The 16,518-nt window shown below is 37.7% G+C and overlaps 1 protein-coding gene and 1 long non-coding RNA gene across 4 annotated transcripts in view; one reads left to right on the forward strand and one right to left on the reverse strand.

Moving 5' to 3' along the window:
- Positions 1–1,191, reverse strand: part of LOC122562173 — a 30,819-nt gene extending 29,628 nt beyond the window's left edge. The window contains exon 1 of the long non-coding RNA XR_006315259.1: positions 1,157–1,191. This is a non-coding gene — a long non-coding RNA (uncharacterized LOC122562173). The remainder of the gene's footprint in view (positions 1–1,156) is intronic.
- LOC122562171 (pseudokinase FAM20A-like) overlaps positions 1–16,518 on the forward strand; it is a 51,344-nt gene that overhangs the window by 12,512 nt on the left and 22,314 nt on the right. For 2 of the 3 annotated variants that reach the window (XR_006315258.1, XM_043714787.1), the window contains exons 2-4: positions 8,524–8,696; positions 12,525–12,575; positions 14,854–14,932. Coding sequence is in view for 2 of the 3 variants with exons in the window: in XM_043714787.1 (XP_043570722.1) it covers positions 8,524–8,696; positions 12,525–12,575; positions 14,854–14,932 (303 nt within the window). In the remaining variant the exon portion in view is untranslated. Of the gene's footprint in view, positions 1–3,110; positions 3,240–8,523; positions 8,697–12,524; positions 12,576–14,853; positions 14,933–16,518 lie in introns of those variants that run through there. The other variant, XM_043714788.1, reaches the window with a different exon arrangement.

Here is a 16,518-nt window from a genome sequence, read left to right on the forward strand (position 1 = left end):
AGGCTGTGTGACCCTGATTATACAGCAGTCAAAGTTAAATCTGCTCCCTCCTTAAGAACAAATGCTTTGCAGCTGTTGTTCTGAGTCACTTTTACTTGTACATCAACTGTAAGGACAGTGTGCGCTGGCCTCCCAGCTTTCTGTACTGAACCAAATGAGTTCCTGCTATACAGTGCATTTCAGATACTTTTTAACTAAGGAAACCTTAGAAATTTATGACTTGGTGGTTCGGGTTTGGACTGGGGTGGACAAAGTTAAAAAATCACACAACACCAGGTTATAGACCAACAGGTTTATTTGGAAGCACTAGCTTTCGGGGCGCTACTCCTTCATCAGGTGGTTCCAAATAAACCTGTTGGTCTATAACCTGGTGCTGTGTGATTTTTAACTTAGAAATTTATGTTAACTTGAAAGAACTTACATTCCAATCAAAAGTGAATTAGCTCCCATGGGAGCATTTTTAAAACTAAGGCATGTCAGAGATTTTAGGACAGGTGATCAGAAACTGGTTAAAGAGAGACATTTTAAGGAAGATATTTTGAGAGGAATTCAAGATAGAGAGCTCAAAAAATTATGGAAGGAATTCCAGAGCTTAAGACTGAAACAGCTGAACATGGTGAAGGTGTGACAAGGTCAGAATTCGAGTCCAAGATCTTGGAGGGCTATTGGACTGGAGAATGTTACAGAGAGATGGAAAAGAAGCGGAAATTCATAACGTTTGTCATGATTTAAAACCTAACTTTCCCAACTGGTGTTATTAAAAATGTATTTGATTACTAATTAATCACGTGCACAAGTATCAGAGCAGCTTTTCACTCAAAGCTTTTAGCCACGTTTAAAGGGGAAAAAAAAGTGATGTTTAAAAATGGTGAATGACCACTAGCTGTGACAAGTCCCTGTGAAATTAACATGGCTACCATAAATAATTATGCAACATGTAGCCAGAATAAACCCTAGAAACATCACTGCCCTTTTGACATATCAGTTGTAGAACTCTGACTCATAGGGAAGGTGAGCCTTCAACATATAGGTCATGTATGGTAAACATATGATTTCAATTTCTTCTCACTTGTCCCTTTTAACAAAGAAAATGAATCTAGAATTCATAAACAAATCACTACTAGAGCAATACTATTGAAGATAGAGACTGTCTTACTGTGTCCTTCCTGTTAGCCTTGTCCTACTTCTTTGTTTCTGCATCTACTTGGAAAGTGAAGTACATTTACTTGAATACCTGCTTATATCAAGTAATTGGTGTTTGGCTCATCCTGTGTGGGATAATGTTACTTCATAGTTACTGTTGATTACCATTGGCAAGAATGCAAATCATCTCCAGTTCCCTGGCTGCTCCTAATTTTCCAATCATAATTCAATCAGGTTCAACAAGGAGCACACATTGATTAAAACATCAATTTAAATGAAGTAAAGGTGGATTGGAATGACTTGAATGAAACAGATTTAAGTCTTCACATGTCTTCAGGGCTCATCACTTGGCATTTTAAAAAATCAAAATCATTGCCAATAGTTATAATAGTTTATCCTGATGCTTGCTCATAGATTCACTGTGTATTTTGCATCTACACAAATCTGCTATGAGTCATGAAACTATCGGGTTTCATTAGTTGTTGATTTGAAGCAGCACAAGTTGAATTTTAAGTGTTTTATCAATGAGTTAATCTTACAGCGAATGATATTTAATTTAAAAGAGCACAAGAATTATTCATAATTTCCCTTTCCATGTAATGCAATACTTTGTAAGAATCAAGACCATTTCTGCAGTTATGGAAATTAGGACCCAAAGAGTATAACTGGAACTGAGGGCAGAAATTGAAAGTGTTAACATGAGGGACTATATGAAAGGAAAGAGAGAGAGAGAGAGAGACCCTGAGAGAGAGTGAGGAAAATAAAGAACAGTGTGTGGGCACATGGGAAATATGGGAACAGCTAGTGACGATGGGATGATGTACACTTTTGTAAACCTAGCGATAACACATAGGTAGACAGTTTAGGAAGGTCTGACAATTTGCTATCGTACACCTAACATGAATATATAAAGTTGTAGTTGGGACACAGTGGTATGGTAGTCATTTCACTGGACTAATAATCAGAGCCCATATTGATGTCTCAGGTCATACAGAGAGAGAGAGTCATGTGTGGAAGAACTCTTGCAGTGGAAGTGCTGCCGTTCCAAAGCCAAAAGATCAGATTCAGGTCCCTCCTGTCACAGAGATATGCCATAAAAGTATGGGAGCTGTTTTGGTACAGTAATAGCGACCTCTGAGCCAGGAGATTTGAGTTCAAGTCCTACCTACTCTAGATGTATGTGATAACATCTCTCTGAACAGATTGATTAGACAATATTTTATAAAGCCGTAATAGCCTCAAGTGTTTTTTTTATATGAAATTGGAACTAATTGCTACCATCAAGGAAAATGGAGAAACGGTTGAAAAACAGCATGCTTTGAAATTTCTTGCTATCTTTAACGCTTACATGATTATTTCATTGTTATTGTGCTAGAAAACATCAAGGAAACTCAGGTTTAGTTATTTACAAAGCTTCTTTAATATGGTAAAGATAAGTTGCTACAATCCTTTGGAAATCTTTGCGACCTGCCCAAACCTCACAGGGCTCATTTGCACCAGGACAAGATGGTATGATGGCTGGGAGTTTCCTGCTATCACAACATCAATACGTTTGGGGAAGTTACACTCATATAAAAAAGAACAGCTGCCTTCTTCGCCCTCTGATTAAAATGTGTGAAGATTTGAAGAGCTGAGCAGACTCACTGCACTTTCAGCTGTCTTTTCTCAGCCATTTATTTTTCATACCTTTGTTCATTGAGATTTATCCTTCATCCCCAAAGGTGCAACAGTCCTATTGCATTTCAACAATTCTTTGCTATCCCACACATACACAAAACAGTCTGGGCAACTGTGGTACCGCCTGCGGACATGCCCCAGGACTAGGAGCACATGGAGGTGAAGAAAATCAGACAGGAGGGCAGAAGACATTGGTGATGAGTGCCAAAACTATCTTCCTCCAGATGACAGGCTGAAACTGTGTCTGGATTGCTGCCTGATACATCCATGGTTTTCTGTTCATTTCCAGGTGGATTCACTGGTCTTTTTGGGAAAATTTCACTGCCTTTTGGTGAAATGTTGTCCTGTCATGGTGCCATAGTTGCCCTGTGACTGATCATGGCTCTACCAGCAGAAGGCAGTCTGTATGAAGGTAACAGGTGAGCTGAGTGGCTGCAATGCAAAACAGTTGTGGAAACAAGACCTATTGCCTCACTTTGTTAAACCCACCTATTTTAATGAACACTGCAATATTTCCAGAATATGCACTGAAATGGCCAAGAGCCTGCATTTTTACTGCTCAATAAATGGTCAGAACTTGCACCAATTCGCAAGCAAATTGATTTATCAGGACACCTACACACAGCTCCCTCTGCTGATGAGTGCTTCAGCATTGCAACATTAATATTGAGGAAATTGTACTTGATGAGCTGTCAGTACAAAGGAAGAAGATAAACTTTGTTTTGTACATAGAAGGGAAAAACAAGACCAGATTCCTCACCACAGAGTTAAATGATAAACAAAATGTAATTAATAGGAATCAAAAATGACTGGAAAAGCGTCCTTTGCAGAGTTAGGTAGCGAAACAAGCAAGGGGGTCTGTTCCTTTAATAACACCAGACTGAGCACTGCAGACTCTGACTGCAACAATGCAAATTACTGATGCAATTCTGCAGTTGCAAAAGACAACAATGACTATTTAATTGTTCTGAGATCTATGGAAACTCCTCTGCCTCTGGCATGAAGGGGTGAATTAAACAAAGTTCAATCTTCCAGCAAACAGCTGATGTTTGAATTCCATTCTAGCAGCTCCATTTTCAAGTGTCTTTCTCTTTATTTTGGTAAGAAGCCTTACCGTGGAGGAATCTGCAATAAATTGATCTGGCCTCAGGTATACTTTGAAAATGTTGGCAATATTTCTGTTTGTGGGAGATTGTGTTACACCAGTAACCACACTTCAAAGAATACTTGAGTGGTTGTAAAACTCTTTGGGATGCCCTGTGAATGTGAAAGGTGCAATATAAATATAGCTTTTTTAATGCCAGATGCTATCCAATTTGACAATATTATTAATAACTTGAATGTTTTGTATCTATTTATAATGAGTTATGTGACATGTTTTACCAAGTGACTTTGAAGTAATCAAAATAGATATCGGTGGATTTTCCCTCATCTTCCTCAGAATTGGCTACACATAAACTAGGCTGTTGTTTTGTTTTGCAAAAGGATTTTAGCAATTACCACAGTTTAAGTAAGCCATTTGAGTTGTGGCACCATTTTCATGTCTTGATTTTTTTTCAGTTCAAGTGACCTGATAGTCTAGAAATCTAGGCAGCTTTATTCAGGATCGAGAATGGGATCCAGTGAATATAATATATTTGGATTTCCAAAAGGCATTTTGATAAGGTACCACATTTTAAGATACCTAATAAGAAAAGAACCCATGTTGATGTGGTTACTATACAATAGAAGACAGAGAGGTGAGAGAACAGAGTATATGCAGGATAGCAACCTGTAACTATTAGAGTTCTACAGGGATCAGTGCTAGCCCCACAATGGAAAAATGTGAGGCTGTGTACTTTTAACAGGAAGAAAAGAGAAGCTGAATATTGTTTAAAAAGTGAAAGACTGCAGAAAGCAACTCAGAAATTTGAGGAACCTTCATGCATAAATAATGAAAAGCTAACGTTCTAGTTCTGCGGGTAATGGGGGAGGCAAAAAGCCTATTGGTCCTTATTTCAAAGGGAATTGAGTGTTAAAGTAAAGAGGTCTTCATAAAATTATACATTTTAAATTATACTAATTGGATGACACATAGAAGGCTGAAAACAGTTGTGGTCCCATTATCTAAGAGAAAGTATATGATTATTGGAGTACAAAGAAAGTTAATTGGTTGATCTCAGGAATGGAGGGATTTTCTTATGAGGAAAGATTGAGTAGTTTGGACCTGTACTCATTGGTGTCTTAAGGGGTTTGACAGGGTAGATGTGTAGAGGTTGTCTTGTCTTGTGGGAGACTCTAGGACAAGACAGTATAATCTTCAAGAAAGGGGCCATTCATTAAAGACAGAGATGATGAGGATTTTCTTTTTTCAGGGTAGTGAATCCAGAGAGTGATCTACTGCCGAGGGACTTTGAGGCTGATCATTAAGAATATTCAAGGCTGCGAGAAACAAAACTTTAGTCAGTAGGAAAATCGAGGTTTAAAGGGGAAAGGCAGAAAAGTGGAGTTGTGGATTATCAGATCAGTGATGATGTCATTGAATGGCAGAGCAGACTCAATGGGCTGAATGGCTTATACTTGTGTTCCTGTGTTTTATCTTTCCTTTTATACGTATTGAGAAGACTAATAATGAAGAACAGTTTTGGTTGTCCACATATGAAGCATATTTTGTAATGTATAAATCAGGTTCAAAAGTGCTGCAATTTTTTAATATTTAAGGTGTTTTCACTGAAACATATTAGAACTTCCCATAAATGATGCTCATTGATATGGGTATGTAATAACACGTTCTCATGTGCATTTAAGTAGTTATGTAGCAGTTTATCATAGTTTGACAATAAAACTCTCAACTTTATTTATTATTAAAAAATGGGATTTTTGCCTTGAAATTATTATCAAGATATTTTTAACAAAGCAGCAGTAAGATCAAGAAGACACATCATAAAATTGCTGTACACTTCAATCAGTGGTCACACAATGGGAGTTCTGTACACTTAAATTTATACACAACAATAAACACTGTTAAAATTAGCATCATTGCTAATTAGGATTGGGTGCAAATCACATTTTTAACTTATACGTCAAGCCTGCCAGTTGTTCTTTGCATTCATGGAACTTTTCAGTTAAGTCTGAGGCTGCTTCTGCTGCAGTGAAGCTACTCCAGGAAACAGCTAATTTTCAATTAATGTCATTCTTGAGTGCAGACCACAATAGGGATCATTCAGTGCTCACCTGACAGGCAACCCATCTGAGAATATAAGCAAGGTAGGGACTGCCAGGAATGTAGAATGGCACAAAAGTGTACTGTCTGTGAAAATGCCACAGTTCTATCCATCAATTCTTGCATGCAAGGGACTGCTGAAGTCAGACCATTTGTGCCCCAAGGTTTCCATCCTGTTAATGTATAGGTGCTCCTTCAATCAAGGAAAAAGCTCTGTGTTTCAACCATCTGAAGGAGAAAACAGATAGCAGTGCAAACCTAGAATTATAGAGTCATAGAGGTGTGCAGCACAGAAACAGACTCTTCAGTCCAACTCATCCATGCCGACCAGATATCCTAAATAAATCTAGTCCAATTACCAGCATTTGGTGCATATCCCTCTGAACCCTTTCCATACCCATCCAGATGCCTTTTTAAATGTTGTAATTGTTCTAGAGCTCTTCCACAATCCCTCGTCTTCCGCCTTAGTTTGTGTCTTCAGTGTGTCACTAGTCAACTTACACTCCTTCTGCCCAGTGGTAGTGATTTGGCTGCTTTGAGTATCCAGGATAAATTCATCACAGTTGCAGTCACATTCTACAGACTGCTTGCAAACTCCCCCTAATGACAACAAAATATGGTGTTCAGATAGTGGACTTTTTAAGAAAGTAAGAAGGCTGTTGAAATTGAAACCATTTGTACTCTGCAATTAAAAACAGCCTTTAAAAGCTGAAGCTGTGCAATATTCCCCTCCCTGCACTGTCGGTGGTCCCCTGTTGACAGGCCCAACTTGGGAACTCCAATAAAAGCAAAGTATTGCAGATACTGGAGATCTGAGATAAAATCAGAATGTGCTGGGGAAACCTGGCAGTGTTGACAGCATCTGTAGAGACTGAAACAGAGTTAATGTTTCAAGTCTGATGTGACTCTTCTTTGGATGGAGACTTGAAACATAAACTCTGTTTTTCTCCACAGCTGCTGTCAGACCTGCTGAGTTTCTGCAGCAGTTCTGATTTAGAAACATCTTGTATCTACACAGTGAGGCCAACATCAACTGATCTTATGAGCTTCGCCCAGTGAAATAGCTGCAAGTTCTAATATCAGTGGAACCAAAGCCACCATTTCAGTGAAATGGAAGATTAAGCTTCATATTTTCTGCTATTTGAAAATGTTACCAAAAAGTCACATAAGTGTTGATTCAAAATCTATAGTAAGTAGAGAATAGTCCTCTTGGCATAGTGTTAATTTAAGGATTTATATTCCTTTAAAGATGCTAACTAAGGTCAGATTAAGTTTCATGTAAGCTCTTGCTTTGAGTCATTATTGAGTGACTTGTTCAGCATTCCATAGCTGCAGAAAAAGGCAACTACTTTTATTTTGTCAGACTACATACTATTTAGTTTAAAGAGTGGGAAGATTTGAAAGCATCGTCATAGCAATTACAGCAGTGAACAGTGCCAGACTGTACACACCTGATGAACAAAAACTTCTTGTGTTCTTGCTGCTCTGTCTGGAGAAAACCTAGGCCAAGATGATTTATTGGTGCGATTTTTCTTTACTCTTTCAAAACTTTCTGTGAGAGCAAAAGAGAAAATGCTGGAAAATCTCAGCAGGTCTGACAGCATCTGTAAGGAGAGAAAAGAGCTGACGTTTTAAGTCTAACTGACCCTTTCTCAAGATGAGCTTTGACAAAGGGTCAGTTAGACTCGAAACGTCAGTTCTTTTCTCTCCTTACAGATGCTGCCAGACCTGCTGAGATTTTCCAGCATTTTCTCTTTTGGTTTCAGATTCCAGCATCCGCAGTAATTTGCTTTTTTTCTGTGAGAGCGTTTATCTAGTTTTATTTCCCGTGCTAACCTTTGGCAGAATGCCACCTCAAAGGGCAGCACCGTAGCTCAGTGGTTAGCACTGCTGCCTCACAGCAGCAGGGACCTACGTTTGATTTCACTTCAGGTAACTGTGCAGGATTTGCACATTCTCCCCATACCTGTGTGAGTTTCCTCCGAGTGCTCTTGTTCACTCCCACAGTCCAAAGGCATGCAAGTTGGGTGGATTGGTGATTAAATTTCCTTGTAGTGTCTAGGGATGTGTAATAGTGTAATAGGTGGATTAGCTGTGGGAAATGCAGGGGTTAGGGTAGGGGTCTAGGTGGTGGTCTTCGAGGGTCAGAAAGACTCAGTGGGCTGAATGGCTTCTTTCTGTGCTGTAGGGATTCTGTGTTACCTCTTTACTCAGATTAATAGTTTTCAAATAGAAATCCACAAACATGTTTGAGTTGCTGGTACTTTTTGTTACATTTTGGTCCCTTTTACTCTCCAATTCATAATTACTGATCTTCAATACAATCTTGTTTATGAAGCAAAGTGAAACCAATATTTATAATCACAAAAGCAAAACACAAGTTGGAGAGGTGTTGGCTTTTGAATTTTAGCTTCATTACAGTTTTCAGGCCCTTATCCTATAACTTGTTTCACAGAAGCCAGTACACTAATCTTTATATTTTTTCTATCTTCTATTTGAAGGAGAAGAGCACGAAGAGGGGACACAGGAACAAAGTACCACTCCCAAGTTTACCTGGCTTCTAATTGGCTGAAGTTTCACTTAGCAATTGATCGCTATGGACTGTACCCTCGATTGGAACCATTTATTGATGACCTGCTTGAAGACCTGGCTGTTGTTGACATCAGTGAAGTTGGTAAGCTCTCTTACAAATAGACAAAGCCACTGCAATTGGTTTGCATTGGTGCAAACCCACATGATGGTCTCCATGCATCACAGTACATAGGGTAAACAGCAAAGGCTCAGGCCTTCCAAGTGAGCTGGTCTGCGCTGGCTTTCCTGCGCCATATACTTGTGTAAAGTAGGAGGAGATTTAGAGTCATAGTCATATCACTATGACTCAGACTCTAAACCTCCTCTCACACTACACAAGGCTCTTTACAAAAGGTGAAGGGGAACCTGTAGATGTAGTGTAGTTGGATTTCCAGAAGGCAATTGATAAGATGGTGCATTAAAGGTTACTGTGCAAACTAAAACTTCTGGTTTGGGGGGTAATATATTAACATGACTAGAAGATTATCTGGCTAGCAGAAAACAGAGAATATGCATAAATGGGTCGTTGTCTGATTGACAGGATCCAACAAGTGGAGTCCCACAAACGTTTGTGCTAGGGCATCAACATTTTACAGTTTCCATCAATAATTTAGGTGAAGGAAGCAAAGGCGTGGTAGCTAAATTTTATGATAACACCATGATAAGTAAAAAAGTATATTGTGAAAAAGACATAGGAAGTTGCAGATTGATATACATAGGTTTAGTGAGTTGGCATAAATCTTGTAGCTGGAGTATAATGTGGGAAAATTATACAGTTGTTTACTGTAGCAGAAAGAATGAAAAAGTAATGTGTTATGAAAATGGAGAATGAATAGAGAATTCTGAGCTGCAGTGGAATTTAGTGTATGAGTCACAAAACATTAGAATGCAGGTGCACCACTTAATGAAGAAAGCTTATGGAACGAGAGGAATTGAACATAAAAGTAAGGATATAATGCTTCAATAATACAGGGCATTGGTGAGACTATACCTTGAATATTGTAAGCAGTTCTGATCTTTTTACTTAATGAAAGATGAAAAAAGAGGATGAAAATATGTTGGAGATGGTTCAGAGCTGGTTTATGGGAATGATAAATGCTAATACTGTTTGGTGAGTGGGTTGCCTTGTGATACAGGCTGGGCTCATTTCCAATGGAGTTTAGAAGAGTGAAAGGTGATGTGCTGAAGAATATAAAATCCTAAATGGCTTTGACAAGGTAAGACCTGGAAATAATGTTTCCACTTATGAGTCCAGATCTAAGGGAGGCTGTTTTAAAATTAGGACAAGGATGAGAAAAACTATTTTCTGTCAGAGGATTGTGTAACTTTGGAAATATCTCTGCTTCTGAAGCCAGTGGAAGCAGGGTTATTGAATATTTTTAAGGTGGAGGTTAGTAAATTCTTCTTGGGTGAAGGAATCAAACATTATTAGGGTATGAAGCATAAACAGAGCAGCCATGATCTTACAGAATAGTGGAGCAGGTTTAAGGGGTCAAAGATCTACCTCTGCTGTTATTCCATTCATTCATATATACATTGCCAGAATGAAAGTAACACTGTAAACTTCATCTTTGTGGTAAAAAACAGAACAAACATAGGAACAGAATTGGAAACGTTAGTGAAATGTCCCCACTAATCACAAGAGGATTGCAGTACAGGAACAGTGAGCTTTGCTTCAGTCGCAATAGGAGATTGGTTGGACTGCATCTAGAGAGCTGTGTGTACTTTTGGTCTCTTTATCTCAAGAATGATATTGATGCTATGAACTGAGTGCAACAAAGATTTTCACATCAGAAATTTATTCCTGGGATGACATACCTGTCCTAAGAAGAGAGACTAGGCAGATCGCACCTGTATTCTCTCTGGTTTTAAGTATAAGAGGTGATCACATTGAAATCTAGAAACTACAATGGGATCGACATAGCAGATGCAGGTAAGCCATTTCCCCTGATTGGGGAATTCATTTAATAGCATCATAGCTGATCGTTTTTTTTTTTACCCACCCTATTCTCATAACACTTTACAACAATAATAAATTAACCTCTACTTTAAATATACTCAAAGACTAAGCTTCCACACCTCTCTAGAGCAGAGAATTCCAAAGATTGACCACCCTCTGAGTAAAGAAAATTCTCATCTCAGTTCCAAACCACATTGCCTTCATTTTTAGATTGTACCTTTGGAAATAAACTCCAATTTCGACAAGTGTTTAAGTGTTTGTTTTGAGGCCTCTTGGAGTAGGAATAAGGAATATGAGACTCATTTATCACAAGGTTTTTTCTGACTATATCAGTGGTGAATTTTACAACTGACCCTGATAAGGTATAGTGTCTTGATTTCTAGCCAGGAAAGGTGAAGGTTAGTAATAATCAGGTTTTCTTGGATTAATTTCCTTATCTGTAATGTCTAATAGGCCTTGCTTCCATGCAGAAATCAAATTGCTATCCAGGGAATATTAAACCATAGGAGCAATAAAAGTGCTGAAAACATCAAAGGCCTTTGTGTTTTTTGTGAATGAATCCCAGCTCATTCAGACATCAGCAGTACTCAGTGTTAATCCGGAATCGTGCGATGGTTGTCTCAGGGGAATGTTGGAAATGAATAGTGACTCCATCATTATGTAAGTACCAGATGTGATATTTGGAATGCTCCTACCTTAGGTCAAAAGTAATTACTGTTGTTGGAGTAAGTAAAATGTTTCTGTGATGCATGAAGACCCAAAAGAGAGCTTTGAGTTTTGCCAAAACAAATAAAGAAGCAAATTGCTAATGAAGTAAAAACAACATAAATCCCAGGTTTCTATTGTATAGTTTGATACAGCAAACTCCTGAATAATTTTCAACGTGTGTAAATATTTTAGCATTATCCAGTGTCTTATTTAATAATCGATTAGTTTATTATATTATCTATTGTTCATTCAAATTTCAAACAGATTCCTGTAACTATACTCTTAACTATAAAAGAAACAGAGCTTTGGAGCTAAATTAAATAGATATCCTGTATAGAGCTTAGAAACAGGATTGTACAAATGTTTAATTACACAGTTCTATATCTTCTCGGACAGGATAAATGCAGGTCTGGTGCATTAGAGTGTTCAGCAGTTTTACATGGAATATGGAGGAGTTGAAGGGTTAATGAATGATATCAGATTATTAACAACTATTGTCAGAAACACAGAGATCAAGACAGAAGTGAAGACTGGTAGTGGCAACTGTGCAAACCCAGATGTTGATTTGCCTTTTTATTTAACTCTATGATCTGGCTGTATTGCTCACAAGACAAAGCTTTTCACTGTGCCTTGGTACACATGACAATAAATTCAATTCAATTAATCAATTCAATTCAAACTGCTTTCACTGAACATGTTACCAAGTTGCTATAGTCTAGATCTGTTTAATTCAAAGGTCCTATTGTGTTTGGAAATAAAACATTTTTAAGAAAGTTATTATTTGAGAGTGATTTTGTACAATTTTTGGCTGTACATTTTATACAAAAACTCTTGAAAATCAAAGCGGACAGTTATAATCATAATGTAATCCTGCTGCTTGTTGGTGAAGCTAACTTGTGTGGCCAAAAGTGCACCAGACGAGACTGCTTGTTTACTTCAAACATTTAAATAAGCTCAGCTTAAGTTTCAAAAGTTTACAGAAGATCAAATTGAGCACGTTTGACGTTTGCTTTGGTATAGCACTAGAGTTACACGTTGTCAAATTTAAGTGGTGTGAGGTGGCCTCCCAAACAACACTGACCTTGCTGCAGTACAGAAACAGGGTCAAATTGTGCTCTTCACTTATGTACTGTCACTTTTGTAATCGCCCTGAAATGTAAACTGCTTCATAGAGACCCAGAAATGGCAGTCTCGCTCCTTCTTAGGTTATTAATTTTTAATCTTTTAATTATTATAAATAAAATATTTTTACATATTTCATAGATTACACGTACGATGAAAAGGCTTTGAATGGCAGATGCAATTGTAAAGAAGGTATGAGTGAAATTTAACCTTCTCTATTCTGAATCATATTTCTTGCTTTCCAGTAAATAAAAGCCGATCACAGTGCAGCCTAATATTGTTGCTTTATGTCAAGATTAGCACAAGACCCTGAAGCATCAAATTTTAATCTTAGTTAATAAAAGCATTAGTTGCTTTGATGGACAAAATGAAGCAACCTTAAAACTACGTGATGTAACTGATGTTTTTGGACTTTGATATTTTTGGCCACTATAAATCACTTGTATTTGAGCAGAACCTTCACTGTTTGAGCTGGTTTAAAGTAAACTTTGTATCTGCTCCTGCTACAGGAAAGTGACGTGTGACTCAACAGGAGAGGGGAAAAAACAACTTGACTTCTTTCTACTTTGTGTTATTTGTGGTTGATGCTCACTGCTATTAAAAGCACATCAGCAACATTTTCACACTCAGTTCTGGTCAAGCACACAGAAAGTTGTTCAGCAAAACCCTTTGAATGAAAAGGTGTTTGTTTTGAACACTTAGACCCCTTACTATTGAGAACTGTGACATTGCTGATTGCAATGAAATCTGTTTAACCTTAGCCTGATCAATATTACTTTTTGCACCTGCATGAAAATGTGTTTTTCTCATGGCAGCAGGACAGTACAATGTTCGAGGCTGATAAAATGGTGTTTGTATTTAAGTAGAGAAATGAACCATATGTCCAAATGTGCAAATACCAGATATTTGATCCAACATTAGGGGAAGGATCAAGTCTAGAGCCAAAACTACTATGAGGATCCTGTGTAGTAGCTAGAAGGAGGGGAGTTAAATATTCTAAGTAGAATGCTGTATGAATTACTATCTAAGATTTGAGTGTTAGGCAGTTAACATCATGTCTATGTCCTATTGATCAACAATTTTTGAAGTGTAGATTGCTGTTCGAAGCAGACCTGGTATACTGTGTTTCTCTTACCTCAAAAAAATGTCTTGCCAAACAGTACAAAGTTTGTTTTCCACAAAGGGAATAGTTTACCTTCAAACTAAAACTTCATCCCATTGGAAATATGAAGTTTATAAATAAGCAATTTGTTGAAGTGCTGTTCAGAAGATGTTTCATATCATAGGATCATAGAATGGCTGCAGTACAGAAGGGGACTATTCAACCCATCATGTCTATGCTGGCTGTTTTTCACATAATGCTGTTTGCTTGCCCTTTCCCCTCTCAATCAGGGCCTGACTGACACACTGTGTCACCCAGTCCTCCAGGATTTAAAGATCAACATGGCAAAGGTTAAGTTAACACAGCTACTGCACCACATGTTGATTTGAAAGTCAGAAAGCACCTCAGCTGCCAACTTAGTAGGGTTTTTTTCCCATTCAAGGTTACATTATACCTGGCACAGAGTAAAATCAGAAGTGTGCTTAATAACTTTCCAGCACACTGTGAACATTAAGGAGTTGATAATGTGATCCAGGCTACACATGCCAGAATTGTTCTGAAGGTGCTTTACATGCCTTTCCCAATCTTTGCCCCATTATGTAAAATTGGATCATTTTTATATTACATTTACATTTGGCTCCCAGTATGTAACAGAAAATCTCAAGTGCACTGAAGGCTATAGAATTCTGCACATAATGTTCAAGGGCACTCATGATCACACGATTGACCCGATTGCCTGTAATCATGAGGGAAATTTAATTTTAGAACAGAACTCGCTACCTTGGAATTCTTTCTACCTCAATCTGGTACTGGTGTGCAGGGAGAACAATAGTTTTACAATAGTTATTGTGTATATAAGGTTATATTATAATAAATATGAAGTATGAGCTGATCTAGCATTGATGTAATTCCCTGAAATGAAAGGTCATGACATAAATTGCTACAGCTATCTGGAAGCTGGCTTGCTTGGCGCCAGTGTCATTGTTTTGTAATTCTGAAATACACAAGTGAAACTACACTTAGTTTAATTGTTTGGGACTTAGGGCATCATTCTGCGGAAGGAAGCACTTTTCCCTCAATCATGAGAATTACAGTTTTTAACTGAAGGATGGGAATTGTGGGCAGAGGTTGTGGATTTCCCACTTAAAACTACATGGACAGTCTGCCTCATATAACCGAAAGTGCTTGCTCTGTTATAAAGACACTGCACCTTGGCTTCAAGTTTTTTTTAATTCTCTGTTTGTCTTGGATAGTGAGTAGTGGCTAACAGTAGTATTCAAATGAAGGTATTCTATATGTTATGAAACATTATTTTATCTGTTGATTTTCTTGGTGTGTTTGATTTTCTTGGTGTTTTCTCCCCACAAGTTGTGAAGCCAAGTGGGGTTCATCTGAAACTGCTCCTAAAATTTCAGAATTTCGGCAAAGCAATATTCAAGCCTATGAAGTAAGTCAATTCACCAACACCCAATAATGCAAATTGAACAGTCTGTAACTCTTTCACTTTGGAGTGGATGATTCGATTTTGTAATTGTTCATCACTGCTATAAATATACCAATGAAAAAGGGCACAAAGAAAGATTGAGAATATTGCATTTTTCCCCTGAGTTGTTGATGTCCATTTGCTTAAATCAAACTGCAGAGATAGTGCGAGAGACAGACCTTGAGAATGACTCATACTACGTTTAATTCTTGGGATTTTATGCTCATCATTTTCTTGAAAATAACCATAAAACAATCATTTTTTTTAACTTACCAATTGTTTTCTCCTTCCCATTGCCCTTGAAGGCATTGTTTATTACCATGAGTCTAAAATGTACTGGACCTCCTCTCTATTATGTTGCTGATTTGGACGTCATTCAATGTGAGTCAATACTGAGCTTTTCATACTAACTGACCTTGGTCTGCACACACACACACACGAGCCACCATCACCTTCAAGGGTAAATAGGAATGAGAAATAGGCAGCAACTTTACAACATCCTCATGTCCTGTAAATGAACACCAAAAGGGAATTAAGTGAATGGTGTCATAGAAATGTATAGCATGGAATTAGAAGGAGTCACTTCATTTTATTATTTTCTGCTCAACCATAAACGTGATTGTAAGGAAAATGGTTACAACTTCACAACAAATAGCACCTGGCGAGAAAACCTTAACCATTATTTCTAAGACATTAAAATTAATTGACTATCCCATCTCCAACCACTGGTCATAGTTCGATTAAATGAAAATGCACTCAAATGTCACCAACATTAATGGAAATACCACATTCTGAACTGAGTTCCAGTTTTTAAAATGTTACAAAGAACCAGAAAAACAAGTTTCAAACTCCACCACAAAACTTTTGGTCACTCAATAAAATGGAATTTACCTCTCATTAGCAATGGTCAGAGGTAACCAGGCCTGTGAAAGAAGGTGAGTTACAGTCTTGACCTACAGTTTGACCTGTTAACCTTCATACTTAAAGAAATTCATTATTCCACTGTATATCACATGTTGCAAGCAGGTGGCTTCACCCACAAATCTAACTGAAGTAATCAGTACCAAGATTAAAAGCTTCTTTCCTTTCATAGAAAACTGTCATTGTACAATAAATGGTCAGACTTCCAAGAGCCCCAAGGGGATTGTCTGAGATTATGGTGTAGCATTGCTGGAAACTTTGAAAAAATGGCATACATGATTCTGCTATTTCTCTGAAATTTCTGCTGAAATTAAAGTGAAGATAATTGCAATCCACTGTGGAAATCTTTAAAATTTGAGTTTCACAGATTTAAAGTAAAATGCATAGTTTGCTGTTCAAAATCAAATGAATACATAATAATCATGCTGTTGGGTCTCCTTTTTTTTAATATGGCCAAACTACTCATCAACTACCCATTGTTGCAACCCACTTGCAAAGGTGTGCTGATTGTCAAGACCCACTACTCCAGGGTTCCGGAAAAGTAAATGATACACCCTGGTGCAGTAGATTTTGCAACAGTACTACCATAGCCAAGTTTAAAGCAAAACAAATCACAACCTTTGCATGAT

Source organism: Chiloscyllium plagiosum, chromosome 24, assembly GCF_004010195.1.
Source record: "Chiloscyllium plagiosum isolate BGI_BamShark_2017 chromosome 24, ASM401019v2, whole genome shotgun sequence".
In the NCBI taxonomy this organism is placed as follows: domain Eukaryota; kingdom Metazoa; phylum Chordata; class Chondrichthyes; order Orectolobiformes; family Hemiscylliidae; genus Chiloscyllium; species Chiloscyllium plagiosum.